At 41.4% G+C, this 18,826-nt stretch overlaps 1 protein-coding gene across 1 annotated transcript; it reads right to left on the bottom strand.

Moving 5' to 3' along the window:
- Positions 1 to 17,770: 17,770 nt before the first annotated feature.
- LOC101550306 (stathmin-like) lies at positions 17,771 to 18,826 on the bottom strand. The gene has a single exon (XM_055139553.1). It carries the CDS (start codon positions 18,738 to 18,740, stop codon positions 18,294 to 18,296), a length of 447 nt encoding a protein of 148 aa, XP_054995528.1. The 5' UTR covers positions 18,741 to 18,826; the 3' UTR covers positions 17,771 to 18,293.

Genomic DNA, 18,826 nt, shown 5'->3' with positions numbered 1-18,826 from the left:
GCTTTTTGGATCACCCCTGATGATGCACAGGGGTTACCCCTGACTCATGCACTCAGGAATTACTCCTGGAAGTGCTTGAGGGATCATATGGTATGCTGGAAATCGAACCTGGGTCAGCTGCGTGCAAGGATGCAAGCGATAGCATAGCGGGTAGGGTGTTTGCCTTGCAAGTGACCAACTTGGGTTTGATTCCTCCGTCCCTCTCAAAGAGCTCAGCAAGCTACCGAGAGTATCCCTCCTGCACAGCAGAGCCTGGCAAGCTACCCGTGGTGTATTCGATATACCAAAACCAGTAACAACAAGTCTCACAATGGAGACGTTACTGGTGCCTGCTCGAGCAAATCAATGAACAATAGGACAAAAGTGCTACAGTGCTACGGATATTAAGAAAAACATTAGCAGTCATCTCCTTCATTTTAAGTTCCCAAGGCAGGTGTGGCATTGTACCTATAAATATATTTATTCATATACATATGGCTATAGATGTATTTATTCACATTTATATACACACAGTATCATATATACCTACATATTTAATAAGCACATTATATGTCATGAACTATGGCCAGAAAATGTGGTAGATTGCATCTTTCTTGTGAGTAAAACCAAATATTTGGTTTTCTCTTTTCCTGATACTATATTTTTGTTTTTCATGGCAATGTGTTTACATAAATACAGGGATAATTTTAAATGAGTTGAGAGTTTGAGAAAGGGTTATGTTACTGAGACTTTGGATTATCAGATAGCTCAATTAATAGTTAAAACTCGTTGGAATTATAAGGAAACTCTGACAGTTAATGAAATTCATTCTTATAAAACCCTGAGGCCTTGTCACATAAGCCTATCTTCTTCTTTAGTTGCCCTGAATTGACATTTCTTAAACACCTAACTATGAGTCCTACGAAGGGCCTCATGGACCTGGAACAGACCAATGGATGTTTCAACATGGGAATGCATAGAGACCCAAAATTGTAATCCAGCGATAGTTATGAGTACTATTCTCCGACAACAAAGAAGGAAGTGTAATTGAATAACCATCTTTTCCTTCCCTCTCTGAGCTGAGGAAAATGAAACAAATTGGCCTGAGGTCTACAGTTTGGAAGGTGTGAGAACCTCTCTCTGGGAGAAGCCATCTTGTTCTGATTGGCTCACTAAATGTTACCTTATTGTTGTGAGTTCCAGCAAAGCAAATAAAAAGATTTTGCATGTTATCCCTGTTCTTACTCTATTTATACAAAATAATTGGCCAAATTTGTAAGAACTAAACTTCACTGTCACTGTCACTGTCATCCTGTTGCTCATCGATTTGCTCGAGCAGGCACCAGTAACACCTCCATTGTGAGATTTGTTACTGTTTTTGGCATATCGAATATGCCAAAGATAGCTTTCCAGGCTCTGCCGTGCAGGTGAGATACTCTTGGTAGAATCAAACCCAGGTCGGCTGTGTGCAAAGCAAACGCCTTACCCGCTGTGTTATCACTCCAGCCCTAAGAATTAAACTTACCCCCAAAATTAAACTTATTAGAATTATTTGGTAAAGTTTGGATAACTGGAAAAATATGTTTCAATAACATATCCTTTTGTGAATATCAGATTATTGTCTACTTAATCATTTTTGTAAGTTTTACCTTTTATCTATAAACCAGAGTAAATCCCAAAATTATTATGATATCTGGGTATGAATTTCAAATCTAATGTTTCTGGCTTTATCTAGTTTGTTTTGATTAAGAACGAAAGACCATCCTTTTCTAAAGGGCACTCAAAGTGGAATGGAAAACTTGAAAATATCACAGTGATTACTCTGATACAAACTTATGTTGCTTTTCTGAACATCAGAGGACACTGTAGTCCAGAAGGACCTGCCATTTAAAGATACCCTGGCTCATATCTGAGAATAATTCTCCACTCTCGGTTCCTAGAGCTCTCGGTGGGTTTGTCAGTTTACTTCCACTTTATTCAAGGATTGAGACACAACTCTTTAGTTGGGTTGAGTCATTCTCAGGACTGAGAAACTGAAAACTGGACAAATGAACTTCTACATTAGGGAACTCCCCAGGCAGTATCGAGAGAGGGCAGAAGAGGAGATGACTTACAGATGAGCTGTTAAAAATGTCAGTTTTATCCCCAACCAATCACGGGGGGAATCACTTTATTCCATAAAAGAATTTTAAGGGTATTTGGAGTGATAGCACAGCGGGGAGGGTGTTTGCCTTGCATGCAGCCAACCCGGGTTTGATTCCTCCATCCCTTTTGGAGAGCCCGGCAAGCTACGGAGAGTATCCCGCCCGCACGGCAGCACCTGGCAAGCTATTCGTGGTATATTCAATATGCCAAAAACAGTAACAAGTCACACAATGGAGACGTTACTGATGTCCGCTCGAGCAAATCGAACAATGGGATGACAGTGCTACAGTGCTGTGTAAGTGTACATTCGTACACTTGAGTGAGACTCTATTCCTGGAAGACTGTTAGCAGTCCTGCCTGGCACACACTCCAATTGGGATGTCTACTGGACTGAACAATATCTGCTGGACAGCACAGTGGTTTCCATCTAATCTGCACCCCCAAGATACAACTATAAATTTGGAATTCCAGGTAGAAGCTCTCACCAGTCATACAGTTACTACTTTGAACCAAACCAAACATGCAATGGCTCTTCATACAAACAAAATAGCAAAAGACCAGAAAGTGATCTTCGAGAATCACATGGCACTAGATATGTGAACCACTGTGCAAGGTGGCATATGTTCCATGCTTCGCACACAATGCTGTAAATATACCCCAGCTCCCTCTGGATTTCCTCCTTTCCCACAGTATGATGCTGTTTATTGTGGCAGCACTGTTCATAATGTTTAGTTACAGCATACACTACTATATTTGTGGAATATGGATGCAATATATGACATGATTCACCATTCCAGGGAATCTCCATAAAATTATGTGATGTAGAGGACGGAGAGATAGGACAGTGGATAAGGCACTTGCCTTAGATGCAGGCAACCAGACAATCCCCAGCATCTCATATGGCCCCCTGAGCCCCACCCGGAGTGATTGCTGAATCACTGCTCCAGTGTACCCCCAACCCCCCCCACATACACACCACTAAAAACAATGTGTGATTATGCAGGATATTCAGGTGGTGGTGTCAGGGTAGGGATGGAATATGAGGAAAATGAAGGTCATGCCTCCTTCACTGCCCTCACCTTTTTGGCAGAAAGCCAGAGACAGACCTGGGAGTTGCCATGACCAAATAACTCCCAGGAAGAGTGGAAATATTAAGCAGAGACACTGTCCATATCTTTGTGCCCAGTACAATATCTGGTCTTCACAACCATGCCCAAGTGTATTTTTTGTTCTGCATGCCATACACGCAAATGTATATAAATAAATACATATTCATATATATTTCCTTGTGACAAAGTCCTGGTGTAGTTTAATTACCCAAACCAGAACCAGTCTGCCATATTGCTTATGTTATGGCACCAAAACCAGTTGGTCTGTTATGGTACAGAACCAGCCTGCCACCACTGGTTCTGCTCACTCAACTGGTTCAGCTTGCTAGGCTGGTTCCACTCACCAGCCTAATCTTGCTTGCTGCTTCCATAGGCATACAACACTAAATCTGTATTTGCTAGCCACCGCCCCTCCGAGTGCTTTCTTTGGAACAGGTAATCATGCTCAGGCTCTTAAAGATCTGGATTTGCAGTATTGCAGCCTTCACATGACAAGCACCCAAACTTGGGTTCAGTAGCAGAGTTTGAAAGGCAGCCGGGAACCAGCTATGGCACTCAAGGCTAGCTGGCCTTCTTCCCTGATTTCCATGGATCAGAGATGTTGGCTCAGCAGCCCACCAGGACTTCCTGGATCAAGTTAGCTGAGAACTGAAATAGCTAGATAGCCTGTGTGCCTGATGGCTTGCTCTCAGTGAACCGATCCTGTTACAGGGGGAGTGTTTGAACACCCAGTAGCTGCAGAGATGTTGTTTATTTTAAAATCCTCCCTGCTCTTCTCCCTATCATGACAATGGAGAAATTTGTTTTTGTTTTTGTGGGGGGAGGGGGTTGTTTGATTGTCTGGGGAACACACCTGGTGATGTTCGGGACATACTCCTGGCTCTGCACTCAGGAATCACTTCTGGTAAGACTTGGGGGCCATATGGGATGCCGGGGATTGAACCCCCATCAGTGGTTTGTAAGGCAAGCTTCCTACCCGCTGTACTATCACTCTGAGCTGGAGAAATTTGTATTTTAAAATGGCTCTGTTCTCAATTTTTTCCTCTTCATCTCTAGACAGGCTTTTTGTGGTCACTGAAATTGCCATACTCAAGAATACACAGGCTTTATTTTTAATCAGCTGTAAGATATAATAGTAAGAATGTTATTTTCACCAAATATTGAAAGTGCTTTTTATAGATTTTGCTATATTTGGTCATACACACAGTTCAGAGAACCAAAACAAAGTGTCATATGAACTGTAAGTTTGTATCTTTAATAAGAGACCTGAATGGGGGCTGGGAGCGATAGCACAGCCGGTAGGGCGTTTGCCTTGCACACGGCCGACCCGGGTTCGAATCCCAGCATCCCATATGGTCCCCTGAGCACCGCCAGGAGTAATTCCTGAGTGTAGAACCAGGAGTAACCCCTGTGCATCGCCGGGTGTTACCCAAAAAGAAAAAAAAAAAAAAGAAGAGACCTGAAAACACAATTTAGAGGAAAGGGATAAAGTCTTAGATTGTCTATGTTCAGTTTAGTTTGAAGGTCAAATGTTCTTTCGTCTTTTCTAATATTCTTTTTTTCTTTAGTCTATGAATAGTGTGGTAGATTAATCTTGTTATAAGGAACACTAAAACAAGTTTTCTCTCTTCCTGACATCTTAAGTGTTCTTATTTTTTGTTTGTTTATTTGGTTTGGTTTGGCTTGAGGCCATAGGTGGTGATGCTCAGGGTTACTCTTTTTTTTTTTTTTTTGCTTTTTGGGTCACACCCAGCGATGCTCAGGGGTTACTCCTGGCTTTGCACTCAGGAATTGCTCCTGGCAGTGCTTGGGGGACCATATGGGATGCCGGGGATCGAACCCGGGTCGGCCGCGTGCAAGGCAAACGCCCTACCCGCTGTGCTATCGCTCCGGCCCCAACTCAGGGTTACTCTTGGCTCTGTGCACAGGAGTTATTCCAGAGAGCTCAGGGGGACCAAATGGAGTGCCCGGGATTAAGCCCAGATCGGCTGCATGCAAGGCAAGTGCCTATCTTCTATGCTTATCTCTCTGGCCTCTTCTATTTTTTTATATCAATATATTTTCATAAATTAAGGAAGAGTTATGAATAATTTGTAGTTTTTATAACTGGTTGTATTATTGAGACTCTAGCTAGAATATAAAAAACCATAAATGCTTTAAAACTTAAGATATACAAATACTTAAGTAAATTCTAGTGGTGTAAATTCTCAAAGCACTGAGTTCTTGTCACAAGTTCAATCTGTGCCTCAGTTTCTGTAAATTGTACTATTCCTTGTATCCTAGATCTGAGTCTCCCAAGGGTCTAAATTAAACTGGAGTGAATCACTATATCATTCAGGCTTCAACGTAGGAGGGCCTAACGTACTAAAATGTCATTTAACTATAGTTAATCAAGAGCACTAGATTGTGAAACAGATTCTAACAAAAGGGGGAAAATTGAGGCTAGAGTAATAGTACAGCAGGTAGGACATTTGCCTTACATGCAGTTAACCCTAGTTCAATCCCCTGCATCCCATATGGTCCCCCAAGTCCTACAGGAAGTGATCCCTAAGCTCAGAGTCTGTTGTAAGCCCTAAGCACTGCTGGGCATGTCCCACCATCACAAAAAAAAAAAAAAAATGGGGGGGTGGGGGGAGAAATTGCACTTTTCCCCCCACAAACTAAGGATTCTCTGGGGTTAAGAAAGCTAAAACAGATTGGCCTGAGGCCTACAGGCTGAATGGTGTGGAAACTCTTCACTGGGAAAAGTTAAGTGGTATTGTTAACCTTGTTAAGTGATATTGTATTGTCATGAGTTCTAGCAAAACGTATTATGATTATCTCTATTCTTGCTGTAGTTATGCAAAATAACTGGCAAACTTTATTGGAACTAAACTAATTTACTGTAATTATTTGGTAGAAGAGAACTGAAAATGGAAAGAAAACTGTTTCAGTAATAGCATGTCTGTGAAACTCAGATTTTAATCATGACTTGTTTTTGCTGAAGCTTTTGTTTTTTCACTTATAAAGTTGATGAATCCTACATTTCTCTTATTCTTACTATAATTTTATGAACTTATGTTTACAGTTTTTTTTCCCTTTTGACACATACTACCTTTTCTCTGGCTAGAGAAAGCTTGATATAGACTACAAAAATGTCACTGCAGTGATTATACTTGAACAAAGCTTATGCTGCTTTTCTTAACATCAAAGGATACTACAACCCAGGAAAACCCACCTGAAGATACTCTAGCTGATATCTAGAAATAGGTCTCTGTTCAGAACTACAATGGTATATTTTTTCTGCTTACTTCCATTTTAATCTTTTGTTCTTTTTGTCTCTATAGAACTACATCAAAGATTTAGCCACACTCTTTGATTGAATTATTCTATTATTAGGACTGTGAAAATAATTCTGGTTTGGTTTGGTTTGGGTTTGGGGAGCCACACTCGGTGGTGCTCAGGGCTTGCTCCCCAGCACATATAGCCCTCTGATCACTGTCAGCAGTGGTCCCTGCCAGGTACGGCCCCCTAAAAAAGTAAAAAGGAGAAAGAGAAAACAAGAAAAAGAGAGAAGAAAAAGAGGATTGTGAGGGGCTGGAGCAATAGCACAGCGGGTAGGGCGTTTGCCTTGCACCCAGCCGACCCGGGTCCGAATCCCAGCATCCCATATGGTCCCCTGAGCACTGCCAGGAGTAATTCCTAAGTGCATGAGCCAGGAGTAACCTCTGTGCATCGCCGGGTGTGACCCAAAAAAACAAAACAAAATGAGGATTGTGAGACTGTAAAAACAAAACACAAAATATTTGCCAACCCAAATACACTAGAGTAAAGATTATTTTCATGGGAGGGTTCTGGATGGAGAATGAAAATTATCTTTGAAGGGACATTTTTCTCATCACATCAGTTTGTTCTATTCTAACCTGTTTCATAATGTCTCTATTAACAGGAAATAACCAGATCTGAGTAGGTTCCCACTTCTCAGAGAACTATAAAACTGTGCAACTGATAGTGAGTTTTAAAACTAATATAAAAGAATGAATACTGCATTTATTTGTAAGTGGATAAAACTGATTTATAAATGTATTTTCTTAAAGCAGCTGGAATCTATTCCAAAAAGAAGCATCTTGAAGCTGAGTTTAGGGGCTGGAGCGATAGTACATCGGGTAGGGTGTTTACCTTGCATGTGACCAACCCAGGTTCGATTGCCAGCATCCCATATGATCTCATGAGCACTGCCAGGAATAATTTCTAAGTGCATGAGCCAGGAGTAACCCCTGTGCATCGCCAGGTGTGACCCAAAAAGAAAAAGGAAAAAAAACCTGAATTTTGTCACTCTATTATAGGGATGATTTGAATTTTTTTAAGTCTTCTTCTATTGGGTTCCCCATTAAAAGGGACAAAGGGTTATTTCTCTGACCATATCAACCTCTCATTCAAACTCCCATGTCACCCTTGTCCAGCAGGAAGAGGCAAGACTGACTTCTGGTGCCCCAATATCCATAGAAATGGAAGGAGGCTTAGTAATGGAGAACTGTGAGTGAGTTAGCAGTAAATACTCCACCTTGCTCTTCACAAGTATATTTCTTATCATCTCTATGTCCACCTTGGTATTTGCCCTGGTCTCCTAGTCCTAAGAGATGTTCTCATGCTCTGAGTGTTTGATGCTGAACCAGATCCATTACAGATACGGGGATGGGAGAAGAAAACGGAAGGCTTACTGAGAACACTCCTGGGGCTTAGCATTTTCAAGGACTCCTTGCTCCCGTGGAGAGGAGTCCAACACACATGCTCTGGAAAGACTCTCGTAGGCTATCATGCAGTCCTGTAAAAGGATGATTGCCTGATCATATCACAAAGACTAGACCAGTATTCTCCAAAGATCCTTTAATCACGATGCCAGCCCAAATGGCCTCAAGAAAGAACTTCCTCCCAGATCTGACCATAGCCATAAATTTAACCTATTTTCCCAACCAGCCCTATATAAACCTTAGCCCCATCTGAGAAGGAAGATGATTTGGGTGGGGGAAATATGTGTCCATCATCTTCTCAGGTTGCTAGCCCCAAAATAAATTCTTTCTTGCATCAACTTTGGTCTCTTGAGTAAGGGCCTTCAAGCAGGCAGTACCAAAACTTGGGTTTGACAACAGTGAGACTCTTACTTGTATAGGAGGCTAAGACCCCCAGGGTGTTGGGCAACCTCTGGGATAAGGAGCCATGTGCAGAACTCAGGAATCATTGATCAAACAATAATTGTCAATGTGTTCTTGCCCTGGTGTACACAGAGGTTGGATGTAGGAAGGATGATTTAATACACTTTCAGGAGAGAATGAGGCTTGGCAGAAAGCAAGGTCTCAATTTCACAACTTATTTGTCTGAAAGCTAGGGAGCAGTAAGGAGAGACAGAGAATTGCAAGGCTGAGGTCAAGGACCTTACTATCTAGATTTGAGCTTCCTGCATTCATTTGGGTCTAAATCTACACTTTATTTACTTTAGCGGGGAGAGAAATTACTGTTCTAAAGACTTAAATCTGATATACTCAAGAATAATTTTTACAAGTTTCATCTGATCTACAGCCCTTCAGTTACCTTTTTCAAAACCACCTTGCAGTTACTGTCTTGGAGATTATAAAGCTAGTCCCTGGATGGTCTTCCAGTTCTCAAGGTGCACAAGTGCTGGGGACAGACGATGTCCTTCCAAAAGTCATGTATTTTATTCCCAATGTGAAGATGCTTGGATATGGAGTCTTCAGGAGGTCATTAGGCCCTGAGGTGGAGGTTAATACCTCTAGAAGAATTCTCTCTCCCTCTCCCTCTCCCCCTTAAAGGAACTTTTAGCCCCAGAGATTTTACAGCAGGTAAGGCTCTTGCCTTGTACGGGTTAATCTGGGTTCAATTCCTGGCACCACATATAATCTCCTGAGCACCACCAGGAGTAATTCCCAAGCATAGAGCCAGGAGTAATCCCTGAACACCCCATATGTGGCCCCTAAACAAATAACAAAAAGTTTTCAAAGGAAATAACTTGTGATGTATGTGTATATATATACATATATATATGTATATATATACACATATATATAATGTGAATATCATTGGTCAGGTTATGCTAAGCAAAATAAATTATTTGATTTATTTCAAAAAAATAACTTCTGCATTGTCCCATTTATATGAGGTACCTAAAGTTGGGCAAATTCATCAAGACTGAGGGTGGAAAGGCAGTTGCTGAGAGCTCATAAGCAGGGTGGTGAGATGTTACTGTGTAATGGAGGCAGATTCTTTTGCCATTTGAGGAGGCAAAAGAACTCTGGAGACAAATGATGACGGCAATTACACATCCCCGTCAATGCACGAGACATCACTAAACTGCCAACTTTCACCATTTGCTAAAATGGTAAATTTTATGTTATTTTACCATAATTTTTCAAAATCATTTTGGCTATAACTCTACTCCCTGTATCCCCAACAACACTCTGAGTCCTTAACACTTTCCTTCCAATCTATTTTCATCCTTTTTCCCTATTATGGATTTCCCTATTATGGATTTTCACATAAATAGAGTCATACAATACACAGGCTATGAATGATTTATCTTTTATCATGATGTTTTCACAGTTCAAGTTGTAGTGTGAAAGGATAGACATTTCATTGGGGAAAGTACGGGGTTCGGGCACACCTGGTTATGCTCAGGGCTTACTCCTGGCTCTGCACTCAGGGATCACTCCTGGCAGGCTCAGGGTATTATATGTGGTGCCATGGATCAAACCTGGGTCAGCCACAGGCAAAATAAGCAAGCACCCTACACTCTATGCTATAGCTCCAGCCCCAACACTCCATTTCTTTTTATGACTAAATGTCTTTCCTGTGTGTCTTAATATTCACAACCTCATCTCTTGGTTTCTTTCATCCTAGGAATGGGAGCTACTTTTCACAGTTGCTACTTTCTTTTTTCCCTTTCAGTTTAAGCTCCCTACTTATATTAAGTTATTTGCATTCAAATCACTGATATGATTTTTTTCTTTATCTAATCCTAACAATAATCAAGTAAGCTTAAAAAAATTGGAATTCAAGATTCTTCATACAGCTACCCAGCTTGAATGCTCCGTTTTCCCCTTTGTGCCCTGTGCCCATTCCTCTTCCCAATTAAGGCCATCTAGCTCTTATTTTCCTAGTTCCACCTGCAGTTCAAACTAATCAGGAAATAAATCTCCCAACAAGTTCAAGGATTGCAGCAGTGAAAAGCTACTCCTTCCTGCAGGGAGTGGCACCACTGCTCTGAAGTCTCTGTAGTTAGAGCAATAATCTCTGAGTCTGTGGGCAAATGGAACAGTCTCTGACCTTCAAAGCAACACAGAAAGATGAACTCTAATGCAGCACCAGGCTTCAGAATACATGGACAGCTAGTGCTTTCATGCCTGGTCCTCAAAATTATGCAGATGTGATTTTCTGAGACATATTTCTTTTTATTAAATGTAATTATTATCATCCACATTTTGTTGAGATGTTATTTTCTAGGAGATTTCATAAAACAGTTCACTGGAGCCTCAAAACCATTTATGAGAGACACCACAACTCTTTTCAACAGCTAAAGGTCAACCTAGATTAAAGCATGTGATATTTGTTCAGGGTTAAACAGCTAGTTAGCAGCATACTCAGCATGTGAGCCTTTAAGTACCTGCAACGCTGAGATGGACTCTCTTCAAAGAGGGTTATAGCTGACTAGAAAGGAAAGGCAGGCAGGAGAGAATAACTTCAGGGCCAAATAATAGTACAGTTAATAGGACATTTGACCTGTATACAGCTAATCTGGGTTCAATCCCTGACACCCCATGTGGCACCTGACACCTAAGTGCAGAGCCAGAAATAAGCCCTGAGCATATCTGGGTGTGGCCCCCAAAATCAAAAACATTAACATAGGGGGCCGGAGCAATAGTACAAAGGGTAGGGTGTTTGCCTTGCACACTGCCGACCTGGGTTTGATCCCCAGCATCCCATATGGCCGCCCCAGCATCACTAGGAGTAATTCCTGAGTGCAGAGCCAGGAGTAACCCCTGTGCATTGCTGGGTGTGACCCAAAAAACAAAAAACAAAAAAAAATAACATAAACAAAAAGCTTCTCTGAGAAGTATTTGGAAATATATGTACCCTGATATTCCTTTCCAGATACAAAATCATTATAAAAGTTTTATTGACAGCTAGATCAATAAAACAATACCCCAGAAATACACATGTTATTATTATTTTTTAATTACCATGAGATATAGTTACAAAGTTGTTCATTATTGGCTTTCTGTCACACAATGTTCCACCACCCATCCCTTCACCAGTATGCACTTCCAACACCAGTGTCTCTAGTATCACGAATCACGAAAATCCTGTTAATCATCGATTTCTCAGGCGGGCTCAGTAACCTCTCATTTTGTCCTTTCCCTGAGATCTTAGAAGGCTATCTTGCCCTCCCAATGATGTCGTACTGGGGGCTCTTTCAGGGTCAGAGGAATGAGATCCAGCTTGTTACTGGATTTAACATATGAATACACCATGGGAAGCTTGCAAGGCTGTCCCATGTGGGCAGGAAACTCTCAGAAGATTGCCAGTTTCTCCCAGAGGGAGAAGCAAGCTACATGATAGCAGAGAGTCTCTTGCCCACACGCCTGGCTGTCTTCCCCAGGGCCCCTCGGAGGAGATGTGCTCCAGCTTCCCTCCCTACCCCGAGCAGAGCTCCCGGCAGCCCAAGACCACCGGAACCTAGCTACAGCCATGCTGAAGGCCCCTCTCCACACGTTCGGACAGGCCTCATGCATGAAGAGGAACCAAGGTGTGTGTAATCCCATCAACGGCCAACATCCAGAGAGAGACTTAAAAGCAAGCTCTCAGAAGCACGCGGCCCTAGTATAAAATGCATATATTTTATATACAATAAATACTATACCCTGACCCTGAAAAGAGCCTCCAATCATTGGGAAAGACGAGTAAGGAGAGGCTGCTAAAATCTCAGGGCTGGGATGAATGGATACGTTACTGACGCCCGCTCAAGTAAATCGATGAACAATGGGATGACAGTGATACAGTGAATTACTATACTGTCTCTACAAACAGTAAAATGGATTTGGGGGACACACCTGTTATGCTCAGTAATTCCTGGTTCTGTACTCAGGAATCACACCTGGCACAGCTCAGAGACCGTACAGGACACCTGGGTCGGCTGAGATTTGACCTGGGTCGGCTGCATTCAAGACAAATGCCCTACCTACTGTACTAGCTCTCCAGCCCCTCAAACAGATTTTTAAAGAATTAATGCTAGACCTATTGGAAAAAGAATTAGACTTATTCTATATTTTATATAAAATTAAAATGTTAAGATAATAAAATCAACCCTCACCCTTAATAGACAAAAATAAATGTCAATTGAAACAAAGTGGTAAATGTAGAAAGTAAAATACTCTGAAAGTGAAGGTCACTTTATAATTAGGTAGTAGCAAGGTGGAAAAAGTAAGTGAAGAAAACAACAAAAATATTAATACGTGTGTGTACAAATAAAAATTATAAATGCTTATTACAAGTCAAAAATTAGCAAAACTTCAACAAATATGATATATCATATATCAAAAACTTCAACAAATATAGGGGAGTGTCAGAAACTTGACCTTGTGTACAGTTCATTAATAACAAGAATTTAATATCCACAGTGTGCTGCACCTGCGGGATATAATGGTAAAGAGAAAGGATGTGGAAAATTCTGTTCTTTTTCTCAAGTTGCTCACAATCTAGTTGATGGATATAACATGGTGGCACTTTCTCTGCTTGCCATACAAAAATTGGTCCAACAAATTGTTCAACAAATATATCAACCATGATATATCTGTGATGTATAAGATGTTTGTGTAATTAAATATATTAAAAGCTCAAGAAAAGAACGGGTAAAATAAATTGAGCAATTTTCAAGTAGAGTTCACATGAAAACCTATTTATTCTCCTAGTTTATCAAGATGCCATGAAGTTTTTGCCACCAAAGAAAGGCTTTTAAAATTAAATACCATACTAAATATTATTAAGGATGGGTCCTTCAGATATAGTCACTATGTAGTAATATATACATTAAGGCTGTAGGAGTATATGATTTGTAGAACCCTTCTGAATATTATCTTGTCAATTTCCAATTAGAACTTTTCAAATATACATGCCTTTGAGAAATCACCCCTTTGGGCTCAGCATTTTAAAAATATTTACTAATGCTATCATGCATAAAAGTATTTTATTTTATTTTTTTAATGTAGGAGTACTGCTATTTATTCAGCCATTGATTAAGCTGACTGAATTGGGGATGAACACAGCAGTATTTTATTTTTATGGCAATGTCTTATTCCATTATTTGAGTGTAACATAGCTTGTTTTTATTTTGCTAGGATAGTTTAATAATTTCAAATATTTTTTTTGCTCTTTTTGGGTCACACCCGGTGATGCACAGGGGTTACTCCTGGCTCTGCACTCAGGAATTACCCCCTGGCGGTGCTCAGGGAACCATATGGAATGCTGGGTCGAATCCAGGTTAGCCGCTGTGCTATTTCTCCAGCCCCTCAAATATTTTTAAATATTTGTAATTTCCAGATTTATAACCTAAAGATATTAAGAGCATTCCTCTATAGACATTTGTTAGTTTTGTTTTGCTTCAAGTCACATTTGGTGGTGCTCAGGACTTGGTGGTCTCCGGGGACCATATAGGATACCAGGGATCACACAGGTTGACTGCCAGCAAGCCAAATCCCCAACCCACTGTACTATCCTCTACCCCCACCCCCATAAGACTGGTGAACATTTGCATACATTTCTGGAGAAATGGAATTTCTAAGTCATATAACGTGTGGTGAGCGGGTCTTCAGCATATAGCTTGCAGTCAAACATTCTCATAAACAGGTTGAGAAAGCCATTTTACAAGAACCAGAGGACTGGGATATTTTTACAAGAGCAGGATAGTTAGCCAACAGGAACAGATAGATCAGCCTTCTGGATATCTATTGTTATCTCCCCTAGTTGCCCCGGGTGCCATTAGTTACTTCTAGTTTTACCTTAAGGCCATGACACCAGTAGATTGAAGCCTAAGCATACATAAGCGCTGTGGAGTTACAATAAAGTATTCCTTTTTTTTTTTTTTGCTTTTTGGGTCACACCCAGCGATGCGCAGGGCTCACTCCTGGCTCTACACTCAGAAATTACTCCTGGCGGTGCTCAGGGGACCATATGGGATGCTGGGAATCGAACCCGGGTTGGCCAGTTGCAAGGCAAATGCCTACCTGCTGTGCTATCACTCCAGCCCCCAATAAAGTATTCTTTTGCTTTTGTTCATCTCTGCATGTGTGTGTGTGTGTGTGTGTGTGTTTGTCTCCCCTCTCCCTACCACTCTCGCACCCTCTCCTTGTGAACCCCGTTATCCAGTTCCAAGGGACGGGACAAACATGTATATTGATAAACTGGCAAACAGCTTTTTTAAATGTATGTACTGATAAAATGTGTGAAAATATGTGTACTGATATACTGGTCATCAGTTTTTCAAAAATGTGTGTGAATATATGTATTAATAAACTTGTAAACAGTTTTTTTAAAAACTTGATAAACTGGCAAACAGCTTTTTAAAATGTTTGTACCTATTAACATTCCACCAGCAACATATGAGTATGAGAAAGATCTTTCACCATTTCTGGCACTTATAAAGCGTAATAAGGACTTTATATAAAGTATTAAAGTTTTAAATCTATTGGAATACTGTCACCGTCACTGTCATCCCGTTGCTCATCGACTTTCTCGAGCGGGCACCAGTAACATCTCCTTTTTGAGACTTGTTACTGTTTTTGGCATATCAAATACACCACGGGTAGCTTGCCAGCTATTGGAATAAGAATAACAAAATCTGAAATGGAATCTTCTATCTGGAAATTCTCATGAGAGGCAATATGTGAGCTACTCAGGATCTATAGCATTATCAAAGAGGTAGGTTCTTCTTGAGCTTTCTGGGACAACAAAATGCTTATCAACTGACATAGGTTTCAACGGACCCAAACACAAGGGATCAATGTCTCTCTTTCCCTTGGCCTGTAATTCAAACCTTACAATGATCAAGGGAAGGGAGGGAGTGTCAGAAACGTGAGCCTGTGTACAGTTCATTCATAACAAGCATTTAATACCCTCAGTGTACCGCACCTGCTGGACACAATGGTCAGGAAGAAGGATGTGGATGAGTCTGTTCTTATTCTCAAGTTGCTCACAACCTAGTTGATGGACACAAAATGGCAACACTTCCTCTGCCCGCCAAACCAAAATCAATGTTGTCCTAGTTTATGCTCTTGCCCCTCATGAGCTCTCTTTCACATATTCTCCCTGGGTCATCTCATCTGGGTCTGTGATTTTAATTACCCAGCAAGTCTCCTTCCTAGTGTACTTGGACTGAGTTCACTCTTTGGCTTTAGATTTGTCTTCTGAGTGCTTCCATCCTTGAGTCCTCACAAAAGCTCATAATGTACATATGTATCACTGTATCACTGTCATCCATGTTCATCGATTTGCTCGAGTGGGCACCAGTAACTTCTCCATTGTGAGACTTGTTACTGTTTTTGGCATATCGAATATGCCGCAGGTAGCTTGCCAGGCTCTCTGTGTGGGCGAGATACTCTCAGTAGCTGCCAGGCTCTCCAAGGGGGCAGAGGAATCGAACCGGGGTCAGCCATGTGCAAGGCAAACGCCCTACCCGCTGTGCTATATATGATTCAACAATAAATATGTCATCTTTGTCTTTGCAGAAGAGTCAGGATCCGGACCATACTATCTCCACTGCTTTCCCTCCTATGACTCTTGTTCTAGAGTCATCTCAAGTGTGCATTATTGCAACAGTTTCCCACCCTCTAAGGTACAGATCAGAAAGGAAAGGGGTAAAAAGCAGATCTGAAGGGCCAAAGCGATAATAAAGCAGGTAGGGCATTAGGCTGCCTTGCATGAAGCCAACCCAATTTTGATCCCTGACCTCCCATATGGTCCCCCGTGCACAGCCAAAAGTTATTCTGAGTGCAGAGCTAGGAGTTATCCCTGAGCACTGCCAGGTGTAGCTAAAAAAAAAAGAAGAAAGGAAAGAAGGGAGGGAGGGAGGGAGGGAGGGAGGGAGGGAGGGAGGGAGGGAGGGAGGGAGGGAGGGAGGGAAGAATAGGGGGGAGGCAAGCAGGTTTGAGAAAACCAACAGAATTTTCCCCAGTTCTCAGTCCATGAGATTTGAGAACTGCTGACCTCATCCCCTCTCTGAGCAGAGCAGAGAGTGATTGACAATGGAGGATGTAGCTCTAGTTGTATAGCAGAGAGAGAAAGAGAGAGGGAGAGGGAGAAAGAGAGAGGGAGGGAAAGAGAGAGATACAGATATCAGACTTTTGTCAACAGAAACCCAGAAAAGAAACTCTGGCAGCTAAGGATGTGATGTGAAGTTGTAAGCAGTCATTCTGACACTTCATGGGGAAAAGGCAGCTAGAGATTAAAATGTCAACACACACCAAAAAAAACCACCTAGAAAATGAAAAATAAAGACTGAACTAGTATGTCATAGTTTTAAGCTTCTGGTTCCAGTGATGCCTGAAGCCTTTTTGAACTTTTCTGTTCCATGAATCAATAAATTTCATTTGTTGTTTAACCCAATTTGAGTGATGCATTGCATACAGGCGCTCACACACACACATTGAATAATATTTAATACTTAAACCCCAAACCAACAAAAAGGTATACCCATACCTTCAAATATGTCATCATTTCTATGGCATGCCCTTTCCCATGTCCCTCTCCCACCCACCCACCCCCCTTAATAATGCCTATTTAATTATCTTCTTTTTGTACTTTCATTTTGGGATTTAAAGGCCAAAAAGCTCAGGGACTATTCTTTTTTTTTTTTTAATAAGTTTTGTTGGATCACCATGAAACAGTTCAAACTTGCATTATCACGTTTCAGTCATACAATGCTCAAGCACCCATCCCTCTACCAGTGCACATTTCCCACCACCATTGTTCCCGGTGTCCTTCCCGCCACCCCCACCCTATGGCACTCCCTGCCTCTGTGGCAGGTACAATCCTTCTTACTATCTCTCTCATTTTGAGCGTTATGATTTGCAATACAGATACTAAGAGGCCATCATGTTTAGTCCTTGGTCTATTTTCAGCGTATATCTCCCATCCCGGGTGATCCTCCAATCATCATTTACTTAGTGATTCTTTCTCCATCCCAACTGCCTTTTCCCCCAGCACATGGGGCCAGCTTCCAAACCGTGGTGTGATGCTCCTGCCCTTTATCTCCATTGTTCTTAGGTGTTAGTCTTGTATTATGCTACTTTATATTCCACAAATGAGTGCAGTCATTCTGTCTGCCCCTCTCTTTCTGACTAATTTCACTTAGCATAATATTGTCCATGTCCAATCCACTTATATGCAAATTTCATGATTTCATCTTGTCTAACAACTACATAGTATCCCATTGTGTAGATGTACCAGAGTTTTTTTTTTATTTAACCTGCCGCTGATTCCTGCACAGAAAGAAGTCACTGCCAATAGCACTGTGCAGCCTTATTATAACCATTCAAGTACAGTAGCATCTGGTAAAATTGGGACGGAATTGGGATTTAAAAGTGAACAGATATTCAGCACCTAATAACAGTTTGAAAGAAGCCACTACATACTCTTCACAAACATGTTTTCACAGAGCCAATACAGTACTAGCCATTAACTACGTACACCAGGTGTACTGAAGTAGAAAAGATGCAACGAGAAAAATAGTTACATTAGAAAGACTTCAACACTTTAGAAAAAGAGTAAAACACTTTTCGTTTCTCCCCTTAGCCCCTAAAACAACATTATACAGTCTGATCTACCTGTACAATGTAGATCCTACTCAGCTTCTAGAATATTTGTCCTACTCAGGACAAATATTCTCAGCTACTCAGCTTCTGAGTCCTACTCAGCTTCTAGAATATTTGTCAGGAGGGCAAAAATAAAATGACACTGGCCAGTACAGTCTTTGGATATTTAGGAAGGGGAGGGGGAGAAGTCAGTTTTCAGAACAAATTAGTCAGCTTCAGTCTCATCAGCAGGATCTTTGGATTCTTTGTTCTTCCGCACTTCTTCAACACGCTTCTTCTCTTGCAAACGCTCCAGTTTGGCAGCCATCTGTGCCTCTCGATTTTCTTTGTTGGCTTCCATTTTGTGGGTCAGTTTCTCTTCCGCCATTTTACTGAAATTGTTGTTCTCTTCTATCGCTTTCTGAAGCACTTCTTTCTCATGCTCTCGCTTCTCAGCAAGCTGCTTCAAGACTTCAGCTTCATGGGACTTGCGTCTTTCTTCTGCAGCTTCTAATTTCTTCTGAATTTCCTCCAGAGAAAGATCCTTCTTCTTTGGGGGGAAAAGAGGGAATTCAGGGACAGATTCTTTTGATCGAGGGCTAAGAATTAGTTCAAAAGCCTGGCCGGAGGCACGTTTCTCCAATTCTTTCACCTGGATATTAGAAGAAGTCATGGTGAAGAGAAGACAAGAGATTGACAGTGTTATCTACTCAATCCACTGGCAAGGAAAGCCCTGCTAGGTCCGACCCGCCTGGCCAC

The sequence above is a fragment of the Sorex araneus genome, chromosome 5, assembly GCF_027595985.1.
Source record: "Sorex araneus isolate mSorAra2 chromosome 5, mSorAra2.pri, whole genome shotgun sequence".
NCBI classification, from domain to species: Eukaryota; Metazoa; Chordata; class Mammalia; order Eulipotyphla; family Soricidae; genus Sorex; species Sorex araneus.
The sequence above is the reverse complement of the archived record's forward strand: the minus strand, read 5'-3'. Positions and strand labels throughout refer to the sequence as shown.